The sequence below is a fragment of the Gasterosteus aculeatus genome, chromosome 4 (assembly GCF_964276395.1).
Source record: "Gasterosteus aculeatus chromosome 4, fGasAcu3.hap1.1, whole genome shotgun sequence".
NCBI classification, from domain to species: Eukaryota; Metazoa; Chordata; class Actinopteri; order Perciformes; family Gasterosteidae; genus Gasterosteus; species Gasterosteus aculeatus.
In genome coordinates this window covers 20,903,561-20,931,532 of record NC_135691.1, presented here as the reverse complement: position 1 = coordinate 20,931,532, position 27,972 = coordinate 20,903,561, and the positions used below count along the sequence as shown (strand labels likewise).

The 27,972-nt window shown below is 49.1% G+C and overlaps 1 protein-coding gene across 2 annotated transcripts; it reads right to left on the bottom strand.

Moving 5' to 3' along the window:
• Positions 1-21: 21 nt before the first annotated feature.
• Positions 22-27,464, bottom strand: arid2 (AT-rich interactive domain 2). 2 transcript variants are annotated; one of them, XM_040174055.2, is made up of 21 exons: positions 26,139-27,464; positions 25,922-26,015; positions 24,857-24,954; positions 16,739-16,872; positions 12,894-13,112; positions 12,575-12,642; positions 11,554-11,623; positions 10,975-11,237; positions 9,565-9,661; positions 9,264-9,473; positions 8,979-9,143; positions 7,632-7,710; positions 7,415-7,549; positions 7,073-7,272; positions 4,371-6,703; positions 2,964-3,091; positions 2,739-2,877; positions 2,518-2,603; positions 2,262-2,385; positions 1,814-1,905; positions 22-1,625 (listed from the first exon to the last, which is right to left on the bottom strand). In XM_040174055.2, exons 1-21 carry the CDS (start codon positions 26,228-26,230, stop codon positions 1,514-1,516), a joined length of 4,938 nt encoding a protein of 1,645 aa, XP_040029989.2. In that variant the 5' UTR covers positions 26,231-27,464; the 3' UTR covers positions 22-1,513. The 2 variants fall into 2 exon arrangements, with proteins under 2 accessions (XP_040029989.2, XP_040029990.2); XM_040174056.2 differs by having other exon boundaries at positions 10,975-11,225.
• Between the last annotated feature and the right edge of the window lie 508 nt (positions 27,465-27,972).

Sequence of the window (27,972 nt, the reverse complement as noted above, 5' to 3'; positions counted from 1 at the left end):
ACAAGCGTAAAAACCAAAGCAAAATGTTCAGTGTTTTATTTAAAAACTATAAACAGTCACCAAAGTAAATAAAGCCAATCTCTAACAGACTGTTGGGTCTATGTATAGTCACACATCCTACTGACGCTGCAGAAATGAGGATGGTTGGGTCGCCCCGGTCAGATGCGAATACGACAGGCAGTCATAAATGTTACACAACACACGGTAGAGAGGACAGTCTGAGGACGTGAGCCGGAATGTGGCATGGTATTAAGAATGAAAAAATAGTACAATAAAACTCCACACTATATTAAGATAGAAAAAAGTAGTGAAGAAAATATCATACCTGCACGTAAAGCAAATAACACAGGAGAAAACCTGTATAAAAACTCCATGTATTTAAACCAATTTACAAATACAAAAAAATTTTGGTGCGCGCACTGTGGCCCGTACAATGACAAAACGGTTACAGTGGATATATGTTACTTGTGTGTGTGCGTGTTGAGGGGAAGGCGCGTGAGGGAAGGGAAGAGAATACCTTCAATATTTTTTTCTTCTACAAAATGACAGGATATATTATTCCATACTCTTTCAGCCAGCAAAACGAGTTCTACAAGGTATTATAATACAAAAAATGTCACAGTTCCACAAAAAACTGTTTTTACCTCCTCCTAAGCTTTACAGCATCAGTACCTTTGCAGAATTATTTACAGGTTTAAGTACATTCATCCACTGCTGAGTATAGAATCACATTAGATACAAGTGACCAGGGATCATAAAAAAAGCAACAAACGAAAACATACTACTTTATTCAATTCTACCAAAGTAATGCTTCTATTACTCCACAGAGCAAGTTCTCCAGTGGCTGCATCGGCATGAAAGAGGATCTTCTTTATATATATTCACAACATATTTACAGGATTCTTTTTCATTAATTGTAATGGTATTCATTTCAATAATAAATAAGTGAAAATATATAGACTCAAGTAAGAAAACCGAGCTACCAAGTTTTCTAAAGAAAAAAAGAAAGAAAGAAGAAATCATCTGTGCCAGTTGCCGGCTGAGTCCTCCTCCGCCCATCTCTGTGGGACACCAACCAACCGACCCCCACCCATCCGTACCCTTCAGTCGACCGCCACTCACTCCAACGCACACATCAGTTTACAGGAACAAGAACAAATTAACTTAAAACAAGATGTGCTCATGTTTGGGGTTTTGTTGGTGGAGTCCCACGGGGAAGCAGTTTGAAAGAGGCAACCCCCCCCCCCCCCCCGGTGGACAGCTGGTGGAAGACCCCCGTGGCAGTTTCTTTGTGAGTGTGGGTGGGTTTTGGGGCCGGCAGGTGGGGTTAGAACACAGGTTGGCGAGGAAGGAGGTGAGGGATGAGAGGCGTGGCAGAAGGAGGGTCTTGGTTCCAGTCCCCCCCCCCCCTCCCACTTCCCGCCCTGCAGACCCGCTACGGCTCACCGACGGTGGCATCCTCCTCTCGTCTCGGTAGACGAGTGGTGACACGGGTGTCTTTTCTTTTAAGCGCTTAAGCCTGGAGCGAGCGCGTCAGTTCGTAAAGGCATTTTGCGAGCGTGGTGGAGACCTCCATGTTACTCAGCGCCAGCACGGAGAGGTGCGTCTCATGCCTCTTTACCAACCTGAGGGGGGACAAACAGGGTCAGACTCCATCAAGCAGTACAATCCTTTAAAAAAACAGTGCTATAGCCAACAATATAGCGCAATCAGGATGAATCTCTTATGGCACAATACCTGGACACCTTTCTGGTCACAAGGCAAGGGAACAAAACACACAGGTCTCACTGCTCAAAGCCAGAAGGACACTTACATGCGACCACAGTCAGAGTGCTTGGCGATGTTCTTCAACGTTAAGGCAGCAGTTAGTCGTATGTGTTTGGTCACTGGTCCCTCTTTGTCATCCTGGGAGAGGAAAACACTCATGAGTTCCACTGTGAGACACGAGTGAGAAGGAGACCGTTCAAGACGGCCCTTATTTGGACACTCGTGTGGACGGGGTGAGGAATAAAAGTGTCCAAATAATTGTATACATCACATGCAAACAAATATTTTTACGGTAGAAAGATGCAATGTAATGATGTAATTCCAACCAAACAGACCTGTGAAGCCTGCGTTTCAACCATGAAGCGGAGGAAACCATGGGATTTAAAAAAAAAGTTCCCAGGAGCTTATGTCCAATGAAGAGCTTTTGCACGAGTCACACGTGCACTGAGAGTTTCAAGTACGATCAGGGAAAAAGAGGGCGGCCTTCTACTCACAGTGAAGTCCCTGAAGACCAGGTTCCGAGAGCCTCTGCGGAGCGCCATGAGGGCCGCGCTCGGGTGGTTCACGATTGCTTTTGGTGCTCGCGGTGTCGGAGTGCTGCCTGCCGTCGGCGGAGTCCTTAGTAACACATCAGGTGCACGTTAGGGTCACTTTTTCAAACACCACCATTCCCACATATTGATACACAGCATTTCTGGTTTGGCTGGTTCTCAGGCACCAACCAGGCTGAAAGAAGAAATGTGGACTCACTGGGAAGAAGTCTGATTGGGACTTTGCGCCTGCTGCTCCTCTAGCTTGAGTCCAGCCAGCAAAGCCTCTCGAGAACAGTGCTTGTCCTGGGAAAGAACCAGCACAAGCTATGAATCTTGAGCCCATATTTAAGTGGTTATCATTTGATGTCGACGTGGAAACAAATACACTGAGCGGAAACAGACACTTGGCAACGGCGGAGGAGGAGGAGGGAATCTTACCTGCAAATGCGTGATGAAGGACAGTCTCTGCCGGGGAAAAGGTTCACACCCCTCCCATTGGCAATGGCCGCCGTACAAGCCTTTCCCACCGTGTTGCGTCGCCGCGTGGTAAAAGACCCGCGACGGCGTTTCGAACCACCTGGGAAAGAAAAGGAGACGCGGTCAGCGGGTGGACGGGTGGAGGGACAGCCGGCCCGGCCGAGGACCAACAGAAGCGCCGCGTACCGTTTACAGGACTGCCACAAACACTTGAAGTTCTGCCCCGCCTTCCTGCTCTGCTCCGGCGGCGCTGCGGGGCCCTGCTGTGCTGAGAGGTGCGGGCTGTGGTTACCGGGGGGCGGGGTTACTGTAGGCTGAGGAGGAACAAATGTATAAAATGAATTGGCATAAAATAAACAGTCGCCCCACAAGTGAAAACCTAAATGCAATCATAAGAAAAGAAAGAATAGAATTGTAACGAGACGTGTTGGCTGAGATGTAACCGGGGCCCGTCTGGTGGCACAAGTTGTTCTCTCAGCTGCTTTGCTATAGGAGGTGGGTATCGGTGAGAGCCACATGGTCTTAACTGGCCTCGCCTTCTTAACCTCCACACAGTACGTCACGGGGACATTGTTGCAGACAAGTTGTCGATTTTAAAATGTACTTTTACAGTCAAAGTTAAAGCCCCACGCAAATCACATCAAAAATACCTTCCTTTTTTACTCTTAATTTGCTTTGCGGGTCCATTAAACAGTTTGAGTGGCTACTCCACCCTGCTGCAGGACGGCCCCGGTGTAACACCACCAATTACTGCATTATGGTTAGTCAAGTAACAGAAGTGAGCAAACTGTAGCGTAACAAAATATATTGTCATGTTAACTAAAAGCAGTGAAAGTCCTAATCCACCCATAATCAAATCAGACTTTTTCCTTCCATCTCCTTTACAGAGTGCCATTTAATACCAAGCAAATCCCATTTCTTAACTCCAACACATGTAGATACGGTCTGATTAGAGACAGGCTATAAAATACTACACGTCTAGAGCATAATGTGCCACTTCAAATTCAGTCACATAACCGTGTAAAGCAGGAACCATGTTAAAAGCGTTCCTGACTTTAAAGGAGAGCGGCTTTTAAGTGCAAACTTTTATCCATGACACTCATTTCAATGTGTTTGGAGGCATCTCGCGGATGTGAAATGAATAACGTCATGGGTTGGGCCACTACGCAAAAACCCCAAAACAGGCCGTCTGCCGGTGTAACATCATTCTGATCTGCGGCCAAAACAAAAGGCTGGTTTTCAGGTCATAGTAACGTGAACATTTTCACAATGTGGCCTACACATTTATACTAAGATGAATTGTTGTCCAGCAATATGACCGCGACCACAACCACAGTGTACAAAATGTGGGAAAGGTTGTGGGTTGTTTTAACATTAACAGTCCAAAAAAGTTTGATTACAGCGCCCTGCGCTAAAAGTATGCTAGTGTGTGCGCAGAAATGTACATTTATGGAAGTCGTCTGCTAAACAGTCATCATTTAAAGTGCAGAATTAGCACCATTTACCAGCCAGATGAAACTATGCTCATCTGTCACAGACGTGCTGCAGTCACAGTACCAGAAGATCAACGCTACGAACCCTGCGGTGACTCACCGTGGAGCCGGGTGCCATCGTGGGCAAGCAGTTCCTCTGCTGAGTGGCGTTCTCGATTGCTACTTTGGCTACTGTGCTTGGGTCCGTTCCCGCCGGCACCGCCACCATGGTGGCGCTGCTGCCGGCGTTGTTGGGGTCGCTGATGGTGATGATCCGCACTCCCACTTTGTTGGGGATGCCCGAGGGCGCCGCCCCGCCGCGCTCCTCGCTTTCTGCCGGCCTCTTGAGACCCCGAGCCTCGCAGGCCACGCCGTTTGCGGGAGCGCCGGCGGAATTAACTGTAACAGTGGAGGGCAGGGTGGAGTTGGGGAGCAGTTGCTGTCTTAGCGCAGGCACGCCGTGGCCCGGCACCAAAGGTCCGTTGGTTAATTCCGAAGGAGGCCTGTTGCCCGCCGCCTGGGGCCCGTTCACCAGGCGCTCGGCTTGCTGCGCTTTGGAAGTGTCCGGCTGAGGGAGAGGAGGACTGGGAAGAGGGAGGTCCGACCCGCGACTCTTCTCAGAAGGGCCCACGTCCCCGTTCCCCAAGTACTGTTTGGAAGCAATGTGATTGGGAATGTTTTTGTTTAAATTGCCGCCACTGTCGCTGCGATCAAAGTCACACACCCCATTGACCAGAGTCTTTTTGGGGTCCGGGTTGCCCTCCAGAGGAGTGTTCGGGATGGAGGAAAGGGCCTGCTTCCCATTAGCAGGGTGGCCCTCGGTAGCCGGGCCATTGAGGCCCCCCTGGCTCTTCCCTGAGTTGTATGGAGGTAGATTAGACTCCATGCACTTGCCACCGTTCAGCAGCTTGGCCCCCGCGGCAACATCTCCATTACTGGGTTTGCCGTTCGAGTCTCCTTCCGCCAAAGACGAGTTCTCCATCACCTCGATCTTCCTCTCGTGGATGTGCAGCCCCGTGGCGTCCTTGGCCTCCTCCTCCTTTTGACAGATGATCTTGTCTCCTCGGAGGGGAGCTGGCAGTGGTGGCGGTGTCGGGGACGCAGGCGCGTCATGGGGCACTGATGCAGCCAAGAACGGAGGAGGGGGGACCCCCGGAGCCACAGCACCCGTGCTGACCGCAGCGGTCGAGGTGGTGAAGCCAGTGGTGGGGACTACGGTGAATGTGACTCCAGCTGACGTGGGGCCCTGGATGATTGTAGCTGCCCCCGGGCTACCTGTGGAAATGAGCTGCCCTGGCAGGAGCTGCACCGTCTGCAGGGTGGGGGCTCCAGCAGCGGGAAGCTGACCAGGAACCAGTTGGACATTGAGCTGCTGAGGCTGAGGAGATGGATTCTGGGTGCTGTAGCTCGTCTGGTAGATGACCTGTGGGCTAGACGCCATCGTGCTGTTTGGAGGGGGCACCTGTGGGGCGGGTAGGATGAGTTTTCCTCCCGGAGTAGAAGGCCCTCGCTTTGGAAGCAGTAGCTGTTTGATCAAGCTGGACTCGGTGGAGGTAGGCTGAGAGGGGGGAGTTTGCGACATAAGCTGGAGCTGCTGTTGGTGCCGTTTCATAGACAGTGCGTGGCTGACGGTTTGATTGGCCTGGACCTGGGTGTTAGAATGAGAAGCGGGGGGCGGGCAGGGGCTGGAAGCAGCTCCGGGATGCCCCGCAATCTGGATAGTCTGGGGGCCGGGGATGGCTGAGGGGTTGGCGAGAACTATCTGGTGCATGGCAGGGGCGTAGGCCGGGTTCTGCTGGGGGTTGGGGCCGACTATTACGAGACTCTGCGACTGCTGTGGTGGCTGAGGCAGCTGGTTGGGTGGGGCTATCGTGGCTGCTGGTGCACCCAGGTGGCTTGGCGCGGGCTTGGGCGCAATATTCTGAAATGCGCCGCGCGAGCCCTGGGAGTTGGTCACGCCCGCGATGCTAAACGTGTGACCAGCCCCCACGTGGATGGAAGAGGAGGGTGTCGATGCAGCACATGGCGGCTCCGCCTGGAGAGCTCCACCTTGAGGGCCGGCCAGGTGCTGGGTGATGGGAGGGCACACGCCGTGTACGCGGGCGGTGAGGATGTGGCCCTGTGGTACCTGCTGGAATAGCGTGACGGGCGGCCCAGTGGGGAGCATGGGGGAGTGCTGCTGAGCGGCCGGGTTCTGGGCGGCCGGAGCCGACGCGGCGATCTGGACCACCGGACCGGGTCGGCCCGGCTGCTGCTGCAGTGCTGCCAGAGGATTTGGTGGCAGCTGCAGAGATGCCTGCATGGCCACTGGGTGACGGGAAACAGTCGGGTGGCTCACATGAGGGGGCTCCTGTGCAGTCGAGGCCGAGGGGGGGGCGGCACCAGTGGCGCTGAGGCCGTGGCCCATCACCCGGACAAACTGGGGTCCAAGACTTGGAGGCCCGAGAGGTAAGCCTGGTCACACATAACACACAATCAGACAACGGATCAGAAACAAGATGCTACGGTTTCCCGGTCTACAACGACTATTTGTACGCATGTAATGTTTTTTTTACAGGATTTTAAGTTTAATGTTTTTTTTACAGGATTTTAAGTTTAATGTTTTTTTTACAGGATTTTAAGTGGAGCAACTTATATATATATATATATATATATATATATATATTTATTTTTTGAGACACAAAAGTCTGCCAAGCCGTCCTCTCAATGTCCCTGCGTAAGCTCCTTCATTTAGGCTATTGTCCTAAAGTAATTTCCTCAACATGTTTGCCTAGTTAGCATAACTAGTTAGCTGTATTCCTTTGTTGCCTAGGCTAGTCCTACCTGGAGGCGGGGCCGGAGGGTCGCCAGGAGCTTCGAGCCGGGCTGCTGGTGTTTGTGCCGCTGCCGCGCTCTGCTGCTGGTAGTACAGCTGGATGGGCAGAGGGATCGCCCTGCGCCTCAGCCCGACCAGGAGAATATGAACCTGGCCGTTGGCCTTGGCCTCCTCTTGCCGCCGCATTGTGTGGCTTGGAAACACGGTGCTGTGGTGGAAGGGGAGACGCAGGGTCGTCACAAAAAGGGAAACGTTTGCTGGCCTACGTCCGGAGCATCATTGCTATCCGAACTAAAACTCAAAGCAGTTAATAGTCATGAAAGCGGCAGAAATCAGGAAACAGGACTGACCGCAGGCATTTAAGGAAGCCTGTGGAGTTCAAGATGTTGCTTCGTCCCATTTTACTACACGTGGCCAGGTACTCGGAGTACATTTCTGATCGAGATACAGAGCCCTCTGCGTTCGTCTCAAAGTGAGCGTTTAACCTGTTGGAGAGAAACAAGGTTAACAAGCAGAAAAGACGTGTGCTACAATATCAGAATATACATCTACGGGACTTAAACTCACCATTGCAGTGTAAATTTTTCCCCGTCAAGTTCCACAATACCAGCTGGGGGTTGGGTGGATTGAACCGGTACCCTCGTTACTGGGAAGAATAGGAAAAAAAAACGGTTTATGCTTCTGTAGTCGTTTTAGTGCTCAAATCAAGATTGAATGCTGAATAGTTTGCAGTGATCCCAAAGGTGTCCACTAGGTGTCAGTAACTGAATAACAACTCTGTGGAAAGCTGACTGCACACATGGATACTTCCAATGCTCCCACCAAGGGACACCTGTTCATACACTACTCTGCAGTGATTCCTTTGTCTCTACCCGCCACAATAAAAGCAGGGAAATTCTTAAGAGTAGAAAGGTACAACACTACATACATGTTAATGTCTTCTGCTTTAATTTCATAGCAAATGGTTGAAATGTGGAACTCTGCTCAACTCTGGCCATATTTATTAATAACCATCAAAGGATTTAGAGATTACAAAATAAAACTTTTTTTTCCAACACAAACAAATCTGAACTTATCAGACTAAGGAAGAGGCAGCAGCAGGTAATTGCAACGGACCGGGGACCAAAGAACTTGCAGTGATGGACGCAGCACAGTACTGCACTGGCTCTGCAGCCACAGGTGACTTCGTGGCAGTGGTTGTGTATGTTAAGAGTCAAATGCAGACCGTGTTTGGCCATTCGTTCGGTTTTTGTTGACATTGATTTAAATTGCTTATATTATTTACATGGCTTTCTTCCTTTTGCTTTAGTCGGAAATGCTCCGACCATCCTGGAGCCTTGTTTTAGTCAGAACAAAGTTACGTATATTATTTGAAATAAATCAAATGATCCACTCCTCAAACACAAAGTGGCCAATGACAGCAAAGCATCATTACCCCGAGAGGTTGGAAGCCACCATAATCTATGTACATCAGTACATCATTGACTAGCAGTAGCGCGTCTATGCTACGCTAGCTTGTGAAGGCCCACTGACCTTGACACAGACATTACACTTTTGCCGTTTACTCATCCTCACCGACTTTAAACGAACCGTATTCTTCCTAATATGATCATATTCCGTCAGGAACACCAGAGGATGTAATAGTTCACTTTTACACTGAGATCTGTAGCTTCAACCATATTTTTTTTGTACTGCAGAATCCCTTTGACATCCTGGATGTATCCTTTCATCTCATATTAGACCCTCCAGAGATCCTCTGCTTCTCCCTGGAACCAGCTCTCTTCCTTCAGGGCGTGGAGTGAGTGGCAGTGCGGGCTAGGATGTAGCTCTGATAGCAGGATGGATTTGTTGATTCCCTGCAGTGTATTCCCTCCCGCTGAGTGAGAGGTGTCCGTGTGGGGGACAGACACTCACCAGGCGCCGCTGCTCCCTGCACGGCTGCAGGCACCTGCTCTACCAGCTGTGGTCGAACCTCTGCTGCCTGGTCAGCGCTGGCCTGATGCTCGATTAGTCGCACCGCCGTCAGGGCGTCGGGTCCAAACGTATGGAGGTCAACCGACACCAGCCGCACCAAGAGATCTGACGGGGCAAAGAGGAGGAGCCTGGTCACATATCTGCCATTTAGCAGAACAAAGACACAAACTCCTGCGGAGGGGTTTAAAAACTAAAATAATACACGGATCGGTAGACGAGTCGTACCTATGCTGCGGTCGACGGACGCCATCTTGCTGCAGGGGATGTCTCCGAGCTGGGCCAGCAGGTAGAGCACCTCCAAGGAGGCCATGAGGAGCATGAGGTCGGGCAGCGTGAGGAGCATTATCACCTCCCTGTACGAGTCCTGGTCCACGTACTCGCAGATGAGCACGCCGTTGTCCTCCGCCTTGCTGAGGTTGCCCAGGATTTCCATGGCTAGAAGCGAGGCACACACGTTAAGGTTTAGGAGCCTCACGCGGCACACCGGCAGCAGGAAGTCACCGCAGTGGCCCGTTTTATGACTCACCCCTCATTTTGAGAAACCTGTCCCTGGACATCAAACATTTGGTGATGGTGTGAAAGATCAGATGAGTCGTCCGAAAGTCAACGGGATCCAGCTGAAGCTGCGGTGGGATAAGACGAGATTTATTCAACCAACCGCAACATCGGCAGGATGTATCAGAACCTCCCGTTCAAACACCCGACCTGAATAATGTTTCCTTGGTGTTTTTTAGAGGGACTAGGAGCGCTTCATATAATGTACCAGACATCGGCTGAACGCTCATTTTCAGTGGTAGTCCCCGGGCGGAGGTAGACCCCCGCTGAGCCACACAAAAGAAAGTCCTGCTGCAGCGAGTTGGCCACACGCCAAACCACAGTAATTCTGTTGATGTGTTACTAATTTTTGTTGTTGGTCACGACAAATAACCAACCAAAACGTAGTGGTTATGTTACAACGGAAGGAATTGCAGTATGATATCTGATGAATGTGCTAACTGGCTAAACCCAACCATCCAATTAATGGCATCAAAGGCTTATCCGATGGTATCAGGGACCCTATGCATGTAGACTCTAAAAATAGACTCGGGCTCATCGACATGCAGCGTACAACAATAAATGCGAGCGTGACATTCAAGTGAGCCCATGTGATGCCTTTCCCATTCGGGTGGCTAATAACATTTTAAACGTACGTTTGAGATTTTAGACTGCATTGGACTAGAACGTTTGAAACCTGTCCTAAAAAAACACATTGCTGGGTTTATGACAACACAAGCAGGCAGACACAGATTAAATCTCAGGAAACAAAGTGCAGCAATTGTGTGTCTAAACTCAGTGAATGAACATAGAGGCAGTGATCGAGGTAACAGAGTACTCGGAATACTTTCTGGGCGCACGTTAATTTGCGATCCAAATAATCATTTATTCATCTTCCGTTTTCAAATGAAGATATTCCAAGAGAACCGCACAGCGGTTTGGCAACACAAAGCTGGTTTCATCTGTAGAAACCTTTGGTAGTTGCCACCTATTGACGGCGAAAACAACGTTATCCAACACTGGCGAGCAGACATGTTTGTTTGTGTCATCTGATCTGCACAAGCAGGCAAAGAGCTCATTAACAGGCCGTTAAATATATATCGTCTAAAAAGACTGTTACGATACCGCCTGATTCACACCTCTGACAGCGGTAGTTGCTGTGAATGTGCTACGATTGGACAAGTACTGGAGGAATAATGGAATACACAGTTTACTTTTCCTTTAAATGAATGAAATCGTGCAAACTAAACCGCTCCAACTCAGAAATGGTGACTAAAGACTGGCGTGTTTACGGTGCCACAGTAACCTACCTACCTGGGAACAAATCTCCCTCAGACGCCTTTTCTCTTTTTAATTACACTCCTGAACTAACCCCAAACGAAGCAGTCAACAGCGGACCAACCTCAGCAGCCACGTTGCCCAACGTGTCGAGTCCAAGCTGTCGGAGTGAGATGAGGTTACAGTGCGCACAGAGCAAAAGGAAGCGCAGGCACGTTCGGTTGGCCGCCAGCAGCTTGACGTTGGCCTCCTCGAAGGAGAGGTTCCGCAGGATAACGGCAATCTGCAGCACCCGCTGGGCCTCCATGTCGCCGATGCCCTGGTTCCGCGGCGGGTGGAAGAGGCTTTGCCAGCGCTCCTCGCTCGACGTACCATCTGCGAACAGAACTGGGTTTTTCATCAGTCGGCTCCGTTCGGCGACGGGTGCTTCAGCTTTCTTCCTACTAGTGATCGTTGCTTTTACGAAATAGTTTGGAAAAGGAATACGAACACCAAATTCAGCAGGCTTAATGAATAAATAAATTAACACTTCTCAATCATGTATTACGCAGCAAAGACTGGAAAGGAAGTCGCCGCACAGAAGGCAGAGCACACGTGTGCGTGTCACAGCATTGAGGTGTCAGTAAACACACAGTGGGAGCACGCGAGGGGAGAGGGGTCTCTGTGATGGCTTCCTGCGGCTCTTAGCACCATGCTGGTTTACCTTTTGCTGGGCTGTTCTTGTCCCAAATCAGCTCGCGGACTTCGACGTCCTCCACCACCTCCTTCCAGAACTACAAAAGAATATTCGTATTGTTACAGACATTAATAATTAATGAAAAAAAAACTAACAAAAAATGTCAAGCCGTGCCAAAGTTGAGCCCTAGTAAATGCATTGAAACGTGAATGACTCTATTAGTCTCCCGTTAAAAATAAATCACACATGTCTCTTCTGTGCAGCAAGAGACATCCTCCTTATTCCAAATACTCTTCCAACAGACTTTTATTTAACCATGATGGCTTGCAAAACCAAGATCATGATAACGTTAGAATATTACTTTCGCCCACTACTTGCTTGAATGTGTTTGACCAAATCACAACACAATAAAACCTGCGCACGTTAGCAGTTAGCTCCCGCATTTTGCCGACTGTGCGGCCCAGCGGCTGCTAACAGCTATCGTTAGCAAGTTATAATGCGGCCAATCAGGAAAGTATTCCATGGTCTCCGGGGCGACGATCCCTGCCACATCGGGCTTTATGAAACGGTTTCCCACATCTTCACACTTGCTCCCGAACACCTCATTGATTCAATCTAACACCAGCACCACTGTGTTGCAAGTCATTATTTACGGATTTTAAACCCATTTCTACCCACAATAATAATGTTATGGTGGTCTCTCCCCAGACGCAGGTCACAGTGTTACTTAAAAGGAGACTAGCCGACTGCGGATAAAGGAAGTACTACTTTTCATGCATGTCTCTTAAACAGAGTGGGATCAAAGCGAATCGACCTCTATTCTGAATCCAGCAAAGAACTGCTCTTTGAAGTTCCTCTGTTGGGGGAAAAACCCCACGACTATCTGACAATCGTCACGCTGCCAAAAGTGAAAGAGATGCTTTGTGGCTTTCTTAGTGAAAGCTGTATTTGATATCTATTTATAGAGACCAAACCAAGAGGCACATTTATTTTCATTGAAGATGCCACACAAAGGTCACACAAACAAAAGACACTCATTCTACTTTACCCGGACAAAGTCCCGAGAGCTTTTCTCTTTCCAGTCCGTCCCGAACACCCCGGAGAAGCTGCCCAGCGCTACGGAAGGCAGAGAGGGAGGGTTAGAGAGGAAACAAGTCGACCGCTTCCCTTCCTTCTTCAATTCCAGACAGAGGACCTTTGACCCCCCCCAAAATGAAAACTAGGTTTCTCTCAATAACGTTCCTTCAATCGAGCTACAGATCAACAGATAAACCACCACACCAGTTCAATTTTGAGGCTCGGCACCGCGGTGCAGAAGCGCTCGGTTCGGCGGTCTGCACTAGAGAGCACAACGCGGGGGAACGTACAGTCGTCGAAGACGCCGGCGTGGGCCAGCAGCAGCGTGACCAGCTTGGGATCCTTGTCCAGCTGCATGGCGTGCTTGCTCTCGTTGGACAGCAGAGTGCAAACGTTGACGGCGAAGTCCACTTCGTTGGGTAGACCCGAGAGGAGGGACAGCACCAGTTTGTTGTAGTCGCACGGCGGAACGAAGTCCGAAGACAGTCCATAGCTTTGGCGGAGATAGTCTGGAGGAGGGAGAGGAAAACGCATCCTGCCATTATTTCACAAGTTCCATAAAATAAATCAGAGGTCAGCGATGTGGAAGAAATGCATTTGACCTCAGGTCTCAGAAATGGACACGTAACCACGTAAAAATGTGCTGGCCACGTTTCAGCCGGTTGAAACATTTGCAGAATTTACAATAATAAACAAATCATGCTATAAAACATATAAGTTTTCCAACATGCAGCTCATGAACTCACACACTCACACAGCCAACCGAATTTAAACTGCCTTCAATAAATGTCTGAAAACAAGGAGAACAGATTAAAAGCAAAGGGAAAAAAGTTGTTATAGGTTAGACTTAGTTCCCCCAAAATTATACCAATCTACGATCGGCGTGCCACACATGGTCAGTTTAAAGGCCATTCGACCTTTTTATTCCTCCTAAAACCCCCCCCCTTTAAAAACATGCGTCTCCTTTAAAAACACTTTCCTCTTGTCGCGTGTGGAACCAAACCGCCACACGCGTGTGCCAAACCAAACCGCATGACGCCACATGTGCAGTTTGCCCCGTCACAAGTTTTGGGCTGCACGCAGACGTCCACGAAGAATCCTCCATGACACGGGGGGGGGGGGGGGGGGGGGGGCAGACCATAGCAGAAACTATGAATGGGCTTTTAGGATAATGCCCAAACAGCTGAAAGCCAAATGGCTTTATGGTGTTAATGATGCTGCTCACTGTGGAGCCCTTTGTGGTGCTGGTGGCATCATGTGAACAGAGCAGAGGGGCTGAGGTGTAATAGCCGCTGGCTGTGTTCCCTCCAGGCACCGCTGGTGCGTCTGCAGACAGTCAGGTTTTTTTTTTTTACTTTTGCTTTAACCTTTAACTTTGAGCGGACTAAATGGAGAGTGGAGTCGTTGGCTGAAGCTGCCTTTGGTCCTAAATGAGTTTAATGAGCAGAGACTTGTTGGACTGCAGATCTGGAATCTTCTCCAACTTGTAACTGCGTTTGACTCGGACACCCCTCCGTGATGGGCTTTCATAAGTAAAGACACTTCTTATCCTAAAAATCCGGGAAGGAAATCCTACAGCCGTAAATGACAGATGATTCCGTCTGTGGGAGCGCCATCGTTTCAGTCAACAAAGCGACGTTTCTCTCCCGTCCTGCAGGTTTTTAGCCATCGATCATTTGTGTGCATAGGATGTCATTTCTCCCCCAGTAACGGTGGATATTTCAATTTGGTGCAGGATCTTTAGCAGACTGCTGCCTCTGGGAACCGACTGTAGAGCAGACAGGAGTCCCGCAGAGTGAATTTGATTTCCACGCTGAAGAAAAGGGGGGCGGGGGGCAAATGGGATTCAGCGGAGTTGCTATTAGAGCGCCGGCGGCGCGATTGAAAAGAAGTCTTGCTACTAGCGAGCCAGAGCCAAAGGGGTTAATCGCTGGACCGAGACGTCTTTATGAGCGCAGCGGGTTAAACGTCGCCGCGAGGCAACGGCCCCAAAACGAGGACGAGACAGCGGGGCAGCTCGGCGCTCAGCGGGAGGGATCGGCAGACCACGCGGCCCCACTACATCAGACTTCCATTCACAGTCAGACCCGGGGGTCAGTCACTCTCTGCTAATGTATCAACGTCTGGAGAGGAGTGGCCAGTAAATGCATGCAGGAGGGGGGCTGAACAAGATCATTCTGAAACTGCTCTGCTTTTGGTCCCCGGCAGCTCCTGAGGAAACGAGGTCTATTCAAGAGTTGACTAAAATATAATAGTGTTGTCAGAGATCCATGCATATTGTTCAAAACACTGATTAGAGCAGGTTTACATTTCTTAGTCCTACTCAGTACTAAAGAAATGTTTTCTTCCATAATGTGTGTGTGTGTGTGTCTCACTGGGGCTTGTCTACAAAAATCATGACAAAAACGTCCCCTCTAGCGCTCCCTACAAACAACGCATTAGTCACCCAACCTACAGCGTCAAGCCTTCAAAAACAACAAAACACACCACTGTCCTCTTGGAGGTCTTACGGATGTGGGCAGAACAGGCCAGTGGGACAAAGCAGAGTGTGGTTTGTCGCGTGTCCTCTGCTGACCCCCGGCCATGTTGTGGACCCGCTCTGCTCGGCAGGCGCGTTAGAGACAACAGTCTGCAACCAAAGAAGCCTCAAGGCTGTGACGGGACGCCAGCAAGGGTTTCCCTGCTTCCCCCTTCATCAACGAAACGCCGGTGGGGAGCTCAACCCCCTCAGAGCCGCTCTGAAATATGAGGCGGTCACTCGGAGGCTGTAAAAAGGTTACAGACGGTGTGGTGGCTTCTTCAGAGAAAAAGAAAATGACACTAGTGATGCATTTCACAGCCTTGCAGGGCGAGAGCTGAAGTGAGTAGCGGTGGAACAGGAGGGGTTCATTCTTTCGGGATGCTCAATAGGAAGTTCTGAATAACAGCAGCAGGTGAAACAAGTAGCCGAGAAGAGTTAAAAAAGGAACAGAGCAAAGAGGTAAAGATAAATAATCTGTACCAGCAGAGAGAAAGGGAGAAGAAACCTTGGATGACATAGATATTTGCACGAGTTGCAATTTCATCAACACGTTCAATTAATTGTTGAAGAAACGTTTTGGGGAAGGGCTGCAACAACCAGTCGATGACATATTCTGAATTTTGGTTCAAAAATTAAAAATGGCAACAAATTTCTGCTTTTATTTATTTAGTTGCTAAGCTGTCTATGCCGCTTCCAGAAGAAAATCCCAAAAGACATTTGTAACATGACTGAGGCGGAGAGACTCAATCTGGTCTGGCGCAGAATGTCAGCTGATCACAATTACAACAAAATGATTAACTCACACTAAGTAACGCTGCACTTTCCCTTCATCCCGTCTCACGCAGGCTCTTCCTTCTGCTGCCCCTCGTCGTCTAAAATGGGTTATTTCTGTTCAAGCCGCGTCAAACTAAATAGAACCCTTTTCTCTGCACTTCAATCGATATTTAGGTCTGTTATTTGTCTCCTTACTGTCAATTTGAAATAGCATTTTGTTGTTATGAATGAATTGATGGAAATCAAATCAGTTTTTTTATCCTGTTGTGTAAGAAACAAACATATTACTTGCTTATAAAAACAATTGTGAGTCCCAATCCTAATTAGGGGAAACCCACTCCTACACAGTCAATATGAAGTCGGTTAGCTCAGCTCCCTCCAAAATACGTATCCAATAAACAAGCTCTGCTGAATCTCACTGATTAACCCTAACCCAGTTCAACAGATTGAAAACCAAAAGGAGTAAAATGACAGTTCAATATTCCATCAGAGCAACAAAAAGCAGCCGGCTGGACAGCAGACGTCGTCAGCAACACACCGCTGGATGTTCTCTGCATCTTAGCTAACGGAGACATGAACGCTATCCCGCCTTCCTCTCCCTATTCTTGGGAAATCAACTCGAACCTCGACTAACATCCTCCAAACAATTGGCTATTGTTTGTGTGCGTTTCTGCACTACGACCCGTCCGTCTCCCTCATGAAGCTCCCACGCGGCTGCTTCGCCCGTGACCACATGGTGGGAAAGCCGAGCGATGGAGTTGGCACAGACAAGGAGGGGGCAGGAAAGCAGAAAGGCTGCAAGCGCAGAGCCGTACGGCCGCGAGCAGAGCCTGTGCCCACCTGATACGACGTGCTGCTGGTAGTTGTAGGAGCTGGGTATCGCGCCGATCGGCAGAGAGGCTTTGGGATTCCCCGGCTGCGCCTCCTCGTCGTCCTCGCCGAAGTGGTGGACTTTCTCATACTTCTCCAGGTAGCTGCGGAGGAAAGGAAACACACATAAGATGAGAAGATGAGCCCGGATCCCTTTTGGACTCCCCCCCCCCAGTTTATTATGCTGAAACTGTTCCTTTGAGGTCAATGCGGATTTCTTTTCTCTGTGGTGCAGAGTCCTAAGGAGCCGCCGGCAGTTGGTGTTTTTATAATTCTACAGCTTCTATACCAACTCGACCAGCTCCAAACAATCGGCCATGGGACCAAATGGTCGTTTGACGACCTTGTATAGACGCTTCAACGGCAATTCATTGCTAGAGAACAGCAGCGTTTGTGTTTACTTCCCGTCAAACACTCGTGGGCAGCGAGACACAAACTCATCATCATCTTGTCGTGGGTGTGGAATCTCTTCAGCGCAAGTTTATTTTGAGATATGTCTGAGTGGCAGATGGTCCCGTAACTAGGTAATGCGCTTTGAGAGAAAATATAAAATAGCAATATTTTTGTTTTAACCATACAATTGAATCTCTATTTGCCACGACAGAATTTGTGTACGTGGCCCATCATGGTTCTTAGGTAGAAAGAAATTGTCAGATCAGACTTATCAAATTACTACTAAGAATCTTGAATAGAAAACGATAACTGAGATGTACTGCACACATCAGGGTGCTGGCGCCATGTTTCCTCACATATTAAAGAAATGGTTTTGAATTTAGATTCGAATTGTGTTCTGCTCCAAAGCTTTGAAAGGACAACAGTTGTCTGGAGAACAAACTGGTTTCCCTGCATTTTAAAAGCCACACGATGGGAACCTGTTTGCATCCACAGAGCGGGACAGAAGCCATGTAGTGTCGACCATTACAACATAATACGCCCCCCCCCCAGCGCTGAGAGGGGACACGGAACCCTCAAACGAGCATGGCGGACGAGTCTAAGAGCGAATTCCCTTCGTCACAAAGGCTCTGATGTAAAAAGGACCATCGGTGCCCCGAAAGTCAAAAAGCACTCATGTTTCAACAAGAAGCACAACAATCCCCCGTTTGAATGGAGGTTGGGAGCACAGCACGGCTCAGTGGGAGTGTGGCGGTGCGCTCATTCATGGGCTGAGATACAAAGAGAGAGACCTGTAGAGTTCCCAGTGGCTGTTGTGCAGTCCGCCTGCAGAGTGAACCTTTAAAATGAGATTAAACGCACACAAAAAGAGACTCAGCTCAAAAGCCTCATTGTTAGCATGCAGTTGGACAGCGGCCACGGTGAGCTTTCACCTCGCTACTCTTGTTTCGGGAGCGTTTTCTGAGCTCGTCAAAATCACTTCCAGCGAGCCGGTGCTTTCAAGGGCTCAAAAGGTGTTACGTGAAGCATGCTCCGCACAGACGGTGATGCAAAAAGAATAATGACACAGCAACGCGCGGCATGAGAGGAGCAGCTCTTTGCACCAGGAGCGTTTGGGCTGCGAGCATGAGCGAGGAAGACGAGCCACCGAGCGCGCACTTCAAATCCTCAGATGCCACATCCGTCGGCGGTTTGCAGCTGTGGTCCGTCCAGTCGGTTCTCGCCACTTTGGATGCAGTCATATAAAAACGGGAGGGCTGGGTCATTTGAATAACGCCACTGCTCAGCCTGGAGCTGAAACAGGTCCAGCATCTCTAAGCGATGGAGCGCAGAAGTCCTCCTGAGCGGCCTGCCTGCTGGGAGCGTGCACTGAAAGGACTCTCCTCGAGCTTTGCCAAACACACTGCTAACAAGGGGCGGGGGGGGGGGCGCGGGACACACACACACACACAAAACCACAGGCGCGCAAGCAAAGTGCCACGGCAGCGTGCTGAACTCCGCCTGTGTGTCCGTGAATCGCAGAGCGACGATGTCCCGCTTTGTCATCGTGGCCGAGGTAATCCCCCCCCCGTCCGCCGGCTCCCGGGTGACACGCCGGACTATAAATACACTCAGCCTTCATTCGTTGAGCGAGACAGAGAAGGGGGAGGAGCACCCCCCCCCCCTAGCAGCGTCATCAACCGCTTTCTGGGCACAAGCAAGAAGAAGAAAAAGAAAAACGGCTGCGGGTAAAGACAGGTGGGGGCATGGAAGAGGGGATTGCAGCTGCTTATGTCTGCACTTCCCCTTTTCACACACACACACACACACACACACACACACACACACACACACACACACACACACACACACACACACACACACACACACACACACACACACACACACACACACACACACACACCAACCATCGTCGTTAATACTGAGACACGGTTCCCCTCCAAAATAATATGACACGTGCAAACAGGCCGTTCACCACAGCAGGGCCAGAGCAGGAGGAGGAGGGCCGAACAGACGTGCCTGTGCACGCAGACACCGCTGCCTGTTATTTACTGTCATCTACATCCTGCCGGGGCAGTTTTACTCCAGGCTTCCATTGCGCTCAGCTGCCCAAATGCCCCTCGCTGTGTGGTGTCCATTGCCCCCTGCTGGCCATGGACACAGGCAATGCATGCAAACACACACACACACACACCTGCCATTTTCTGGACAGAAACGTGAGCTGGGATTGGTTAATAATCACGATGCCGCTTGCCAAGGGCGGAGCCAGTGGAGAAAAACCCTGTACGGGTTGGATCACTTCCAAAAGAGACCGTTTGATGCTTGAAAGCAGAGATGAAGTCCCAACTGAGAGCAGTGTGAAGAAAGTGCACAGCGCAAGACATGGCAGCGACTGCAATACTACATGTGCTCTGATAGTCCTCCAGTGAGCCCCACGAGTGCACAGAGAGCGCGTTTCCCCCACGTGTCCAATGCATGATAATGGCGAGGTCGCACAAAAACGACAGTACACCTAAGCCCTTTTAACAAGTGCTGGCGCTCCCATTGCAGTTATCAGCCATGTCTATCTGGATGCCACGGTGGCTCAGCGGTTAGCAGCACATCCTGGGTTCAAACTAGGCCGTTTAGTTTTTCACAGAGGAAATCAGTTCCTCCAGAACACTGCCAACACGCGTTATGGAAAAGAGGTTTTCCTTTGAGTGAGCTCATGCTGTTCAGAGTGAATGTACACCAGCTCCTTGGAAATAGGTTGTAATGTATACTCGAACCGTAACTATCCATTTTATATTAGAGGATTCTGCGTTAAAGCTACAGAGTAGTTGGGGCATCGAATCCTCGTTCCTCACAATCAGGATTCCTTTGACCGTTGGATCCAACAACATGTCTATTGGGTCCATTTCACTATTTCCCTTAATGTTATTGTTTGGTTGTCATGACACCGAATTAAAAAGAATATATAGCCGCTGGTGCTGTTATCTAGAGTCACTACAGTCCAGTAAACTGAATTGGATGGTAACAGTTTATGGGAAGCCAGCTCTAGCTTTTAGTACCAATTCATCCGTTTGCACCAATGTCGGGGACAAAGTGTAAAAGACTTAATATAAAGAGTCTACTGGGGTCCTGTTGATAAGATGGCAGCAGACTTTATTCAGGCCGTTGCCGTGCAGCTAACGCTAGCCAGCCGTTGGCCTTCTATGCTGAAACTGATTATTATGCCACACCTCAGTGGGAAGCATCCAGTGCAGACAGTCCACAGCGGTGCGTTTTGTTATGATTGCAGCCATGTAAATGTGTCCGCAATTAAGAGTGACATTTTAAAAAGTACACACATATACAAGCACATACACTCGCATATATATTGCATTCCACTCCTTACGGTCTCCTCTCGAGATCCCAGACTCTTCTATTAAGCTAAATGAATCACCATGGTGATCTGTGGTAATATTGCTAGTCAGCTAAAAAGGACCCTTCCGCTTGCAGCCTCGAAATGAACAAACAGTTGAGAAGAACATAACCATACAATTAAAAAATCAGAGGGCCCAACAGCACGCCGCTGCTTTGGGCCCTCCACAATGCAGAGGAGGAATAATATCAACTATGAAGTCATGTGTCATTTATTAAGTACTCAGTGGTTTAATATGGCTGCAGAATATCTACTCTAATAGATACGATGTTTGAAAGCGATTCCTATCAAGGACCATTATTTATCCCTTGAATTCTCAATCGTAAGTCTGCTGTTTAACTAGCAAACCGACCTGCTGGGCCGGTCCGATTACAGACGGGACGAGACACGGTCCCAAGAGCCATCGGATGCGATCTGTGACGGGCCCTCTGCTCTTGCGCTGGTCCCCGTGGTCCCCGCCGTCACCCACAACCATCCGTCAGAGGAGCGCCTCTGAAGTCTGAGCGGCAGCTGGGAATACAGACACGGCTAACGCAAGCCAGATCCAAGGCCGCTTCGTCCAGATGTTTCAGCGGGAGAGTCTACCGGCACACACAGGCAGCAGGGAGGGACCTGCAGAAACAATGGTGCCCGGAATAATCTCAAAGAGCCCGGAGTGGGATGGACGCGGGGCCCGGGCAGAAAGTGGTAGGGGAGCGTGTCTGCTGTAGGTTTACATGTTTGTTTGTTTTTTCTTCAGGGATACATTACGTGTCGTCCTTTAACGAATGAGGTGCCACAGCAGGTTATCTGACAGCAGCGGGACTTTTGACATCGCACCGCCGCAGTTTTGCACAATCAAATCAAGTGCTACGGAGGACACGTGAATAGATTGAGTGGGCTCGGAATTATTTTGAATGCCTGTTGATACATCTGGGGCGATTTGCCCGATCGACACTTTGTGTCTCCAAATGTCCCCAAAAGGAAATGTTTCACTTTGCGTTTGAATTTCTGCTTCTCTCCAGCCTAAAGGTTTAACCAAAGACTTTGTCGACCTGAAGAACTAAAAGGCGTTGTGTGATGTGAGAACATGGTCACATCTTTTTCCTTCTTTTTGAAGTTTAAAATAGTATTCATTATAATCCATTTGCAGCCGGCTGGTAAAAAGAAGGGAAACCTACATCATGCTCAACTGGCCACTGAAATACAGTCTAATTGCAGAGGTCGTGAGAATTTCGGGACCTAAAAGTAGCCGCCAGCTGGAAGCGGCAGAGAAACACTCGGGCTTCCAGCGGGGCAAAAAGTGAAAGACTCAAAACTCCCCTGAAATGAGTAAACCTGCGATTCTGAGAGCAGCTGCTGCTGCTGCTGCTCGGTACCGCAAACAGAGGGCGACAGACAAAAGTGTGGTGTGATTATTTTGTTGTATAGATAGCAGCATGTTCTACCCTGGGGAGTGCGCAGCGAGATGCCTCACTTACTACAGCGTGGGGTTACAGCGGCGAAACACCATCTGTACTGTGCAACTGCGCCCCAACACGATGAATAAAAACGCCTTCACCACATCACTGCTGCAGGCACCCATCAAACAGACAGATACACTGTTTAGTCTCCCAAACGCGTGCAGATCCTGTCGAAACAATGCAACAAACTTGGTGCGTCTCTGGGTGTCAGTGACCGGTTTCTTTCCAATGAGGGTGCAAACAAAGGTTGAGCGGGAGTGTCCGTCACCCGATTCGGCTATCTGTTCAGAAGAAGACGTCCAAGAGGCTGCAGCTGCAACCGGAGGCCCTCGTTCCCAAAACAACTCCCATTCAGCTCTCAGAGGAGCGGAGCGCGCTGGAGCTGGACGGAGCTCGAGTGAAAAGATCGGGACTGTGTCTGCTGCACGTGGGCCGAGCGCTGGGTGGCCAGAATCGCATGGAGCGACTGACGGAGGAGGGAGAAGCGTGGAGATGTGAATCAGTACTGATTGAGAATAATCCAAATGAGCGTAACTGCAGGAAAATAGGAAGGATCCGTCTGTGTAGAACATCAATTTAAGTCAAATTATGGAAATGTGAAAAGCTTCTCATGACTCACAGGACTGCGTGGGGGGGGGAGTTCGGTGCCTGAACATCACACAGGCTATTGAAGATTGGATGTTGAAATACTCTTATCTAAATAGTTTTTTATTTGATGATTCCTCCATTCCACTTATCATTCTACGTTAAAGCATGTTTATGGCGACATATCACCGGGTGACATTCAGATAGTAGAGTAGAGTAGATGGGAGCTGGCACAGAACGCATGCGCTGCTTAGGAGTCTGGTCTGAGTGGGAAGTGGAGACCAGAGGAAACCACGATCATCCCATTCATTCAAACGGGGAGACTTGATCCACAGACACACCATCCGGTACCAGAAAAGTACCTTCTTCAACAAGGGAGTATCCTTTGGTCCTTCTTGAAAACTCATTTTATTTCTTCACCTTCGGGTGAAGAAAAACATCAAGAATTGTTACCGTCGTTGGCAACTATAAATCGACATTTCTAGAATTACCATCCCATGAAATGTTACGGGATGCTTCTAATCACATACAAAAGAAAACCCATCTAGAACTATTTCAGTTGGCAGATGGTCATAAAAGCATACGCTCCGATTCCATAGGACCATCATTCAACAGGGTGAATTGAGATTGAAAAGACAAAAATAATAAACGGCAACACAATGAATCAACTCCACTAAGCGCATATCGACTTTGCAACTGTTTATGACCTCTGACCCCCCCACAGGGTGATCACATTATTAGCGTGCTTAAGCATAGAAACACTGGAGGAGAGGCGAACTGTTTCCTTTCTGCACTGGGTCAGCACAAAGCAGCGCGGCTGAGCGGGTCGAGCGTCGTCTATTTATCAGCCTTAACCGAGGAAAGATCAGTCTGCCTCTGACATCCGCTGAGCCGCCTCAGATAAACGCAGGAGAAGCTCCGCTGGCCGTCTGCTGATTATCAGAATGTCGGCAATCACACCTCCTTTTGCTCCTTACTATTAGAACATAACTGCAGGAACTTGGCTGTTCTGAGTAATACACATGCAAACGTCAGCTGCAACAAGGCATTTATAGACTTTTAGATAAACGACACATCAGTTGGACAAACTGTACAACTCTCATGTATAATAGAGGGTAAAGAAAGCCGTTGAATATTGGCAACTTTTGACACTCAAAACCAACCCTGTAAGACAGAAATCTATATCCAATTATTAGTGTTTAGTGATCATCCTACGTTACAGAAATCTAAAACACTTTAGGACTGCAGATACTTCCGCTCAGAGAGCCGACCTAAACAACCACCTAGTCAGCCATCCGGACATCATAATCTTTGGCTTTAGATAAAACGCTTTGGTAAGTATTCCCGTCAATTCCCCTGAATATGTGGCAGGTAAATAGTGTTTTGTGGCCGTTATGGTACCCAGAGAGACATCGCCAACCTCAGCAGCAGTGCACACGCTGCACGTGCCCAAACTGCTCAGCCCGCTGCCGCCAAAACCAATTTTTAAGGAACAATAAGTCTCAGATGCGTATGGTTGGCAATCAAATGAGGTGCGACAACAACAGCCTGCATCAACGTAAAAGAAAAGAAAAGAAAAAAACTCCCAACTATTGGCAATTTTTCAATAATCAACCGGCGTTGTAGTTTCCTGTAGCCGGTCCATGGGAGCCTGCTGCGGGAGCGTAATCCTCTGCGGGCAGGTGCAAGTGACGGGAACAATCATTGCATGAGACAGAGGGGAAGAGAAGACAAGGGGGAGCATGAAGAAAGCAGAGACCGCCAAAAGAGAGGAAAAAAAAAAAACACAAACGCCAGCTGTTGAGAGCTGCATTTCCACCCAACCTCCCATCACCGGCAGCTGACCGTGTGGAGGCTGGATGGCACACAAGTTAAGAGCCCAGAGCCGCTCACACAACAGCGCCATGAAGCACCTGAGCGCCTCGGGGCTGCAGCATCTTCAGAGGAGAAAAGGCCCCATTAATGTATGGTTTAAGGGCCACCGCGGACAGCTGCTCCTTCAAAACCATGTTCTGTGCGCAACAAATGACAGAAGGAACATTTCACCACGCACCGATTTGTAAGAAAAAGACCAGTCTTCTTTTCTCATGTGGAAGGGTTGCCATCTGTCACGACAGGTACACACACTACTACTACTACTACTACTACGGCTTTGATCGTGGAGTCCTAATATTGCGCTGGTGCGGCTTCCTCCCTGCAACTGCACATGTGTAAACACTTCCCACATGCTGGCTGGCGGCAGGCGAGCGGCTCCGCGCTACTCACCGAAGGTAGTACTGTTTTAAAGCAAATGCAGCGTTCGAACAACTCCTCGGAAAGTGGAACTCGTCCCCGAGTTCGACCCATTGGTTTTTGTCAGACACCTGGAAAGGAGGGAGAGAAAAAGAAAAACACACGCACACTCAGTCGGGGAAATAACTTGAAGAACAACAACAACAACAAAAAAGAGCGGTTACATTGCGACCATCTGGTCGGCTACAGGTCCCCCCCAATGAGGCCAATCATTAATCAATAACTTCCTCCAACGGCTGAAAATACCTTTAAATAACAGTTACTTTAACATTATCCAGCAGTGACTTACATTTAGCGGAATATTGTTTTATTAGCTCATAACATGCCCATTAAACGAGCATATTTACATTTGTCACACCAACTGACTCCCTTTGGCATAGTGTCGTTACAGTTGAGGCTAGTTAGCATCGTAGCTAACAAGCTAACTTGACTTTTAAATTTGGGGCTTCAAAACCGAACGAGGCTAAACTCCGACAAAGTGTCTCCCTCCGAAACACGGACGCGTCGGCGTGCAGCGAGCCGTCCGCTCCTCCGGGTTGGGCTTTTTTTTTGGGGGGGGGGGACCGTTTACCGTGTTCACTGCCCGGGCCTGTGAGGCCTATATTTTGCGATCAGCCATGAAGCCGAAGAAAGATGGCTATGGCGAGGAAGCGATACGAAGCTTCCCCCCGGTTGCGAACTAGCGGTTAAAAAAAAAAAACCCGGGCGAATGGCCGCGTCCCGGGCGGTGTTTCCCGAGGCCCGGGCTCCGTGCCGATAATCGATGTTAAACGTGCCCGCTAATTTTGAGTCGCTCCGACTGCACTCTGACTGCGAGCGGTCGGGACGCTCAATTCAAACCGCACAACAACACAAGCCACCACATTGCATGGAGATACATGGCAAACTAGCACAAGGCCAACGCCGACCCAACTGCCGCGGATGCCGGCGGGCTTTCTGCCCGGTCCCGGGGCTCCTCGCCGCGGAGTTGCAGAGCCGTCCGCCGAGGAGCCCACGGGCGGCGGAGCGCGGAGAAATCCACTTTTAGTTCCCACTCACCTTCGCGAATCCACCTAAAGAGACGACTCTGACATAGAGAGCATTCAGGTCCAGCTCTTTCCCACCCGCCACGGGAATCTTCCTGAACGGCGACCTGAGGGGAAAACACAAGAAATAAAGACATACGCGTTTAAATAACAGCTCGGGTTCGCTCTCCGCGTGATCCAATGACGGTTTAAAGTTGCATTTCTTGGGAATAAAGACGCCCCAATCTCACCCTCTGCTTTGGTGAAATTGCCGCAGCTCGTCCAGGAAAGCCTGTCCTTTCCTTCGCTGATCTAGTAGATTTTTCCCCGTCGAACTTGCCATTGTTTTTGCATGCAAAAACGATTAAACCCCACTTCGGACGCTTCTTAAGACACCAAGGATCCCATAGTCCGCCGGCGCTCAGTCATTCGCGAAGCTGACTGTTTAAAAAGTTAAAGAAATAGCTGATAGCAAGAAGAGCGGCAGCTCGCTAATAAAGACTGATGCACACAGAAAGCCAGCCCGATTCACCCGCGGACTAAGTTCCGACGAACAGTCAGAAACGCGGCCGATCCACCGGCAGAGCGGAGGCGCCGCGGCGGCGTGTGTAGGATGAATGCTTTGGGTCGCGGTCGTGTTCGTTTGGAGTGGTTTGACAGTGTGTTGCGGACGCGGCTCGGAGGCTATCGCACACTGTGGAGCGGCAGAGGGATGCAGTTCTCAGACAAAAAGATGAGAAGGCCGAGGAGCCCGGACTGCCATGCGCGCAGCGCCCTCTGCGGCCAGCAGCGGCAGCGCACCCTCCGGGGCAGGAGCGGGCGCCGGAACAATAGAGACTGTTTTCTTTTTTAGGGACCGTCTGACAACTCGTTGCTCTGTTTGGAAAGCGGGTCAGGAGGTACTTGGGAATGTCCCGTGGGGGGAAGGGATAAGACTAATTAACATAACTCCCTTCTTATCCAAACCAGGCGTGTAATGGGGGGCAACCCTACTTTTTATCTGTAAAACATATTTATTTTTTTGCCTACTTAAAGCTTCAGTACATGTCTGGTCTCGACCGCACCAATATCCTGTAGGTTAAAAGATGGTGTCTTTCTAATGGAAACTGAAAATTGAATTCACTAAATCATTTAAATTAATTAAATCACGCAGCAACCTCAGAGTGATGTTGATTGATGGTTTTCATACGAGTATCTAAAGGCTAATTTACCACTGCTCTTATTGCACATATTGGATTTCCAATGTGTGAAAATGATCTCCTGACAGAGGGGGTTAAGTGCATTATGAATGTTGTCCAAAAAAAAGTATTAATGGACTTAAACAATCGGTTATATGTGTCTCATGCCATATTGAAGAGTAATTCAGTGCAACCAGGGTTGGAACTCTAAATTGAAAACGTGACTCTTGCGTTCTTAAATACACGTTAGACGTGACAACTGTTCTTGGCTGTAACTCTTTTTCAACTCCTGTGTACAACGACTGAATAATTTGTAACGATCAGCATTTTTATTTTAAACTTCATTCGGAAGGTGTAGACATGAAGTCCCGATTCTCTTGTGATCTTGTGGATTTGACATATTCAGGTTAATAAAGAGACAAGGTGGATACTTCCACTATACATTGTGATCACTATCTCTCAAAGCATCTATTTAAATACATATTATTTATGGATACAAATTATTGGTGGTTTACATATGATCACCAACATGTTTCTTTTTTTCTTCACTTTTTAGAGCATTGCATTGCAGGAAAGTCTTAAACTGTGATAAACAGCCTCTGTCCCCTTGCTGACCACCTCTAAACAACTTTCATCTCACAGGGTGGTGGGAAATTACTGCTGATCCCTTCGCTGTGTAACTGCCAAGCGGATATCTTGTTGATGGGGTTACATTCAACCATTACACGTACCCCTTTGCTCGATGAAAAACCTGTCACAAAATGGCGGAGACGTACGTTAGCAGACCCCATTTTGAAGAATTGACACTAGACAGCGGAAAAGTGCACGTCCTTGCGTGTGTTTTTCGAAATGCTTCTCGTTTTGATGCAAACAAACCGCCGCGCGCCCGAGCTCAACCCGCGCGCGC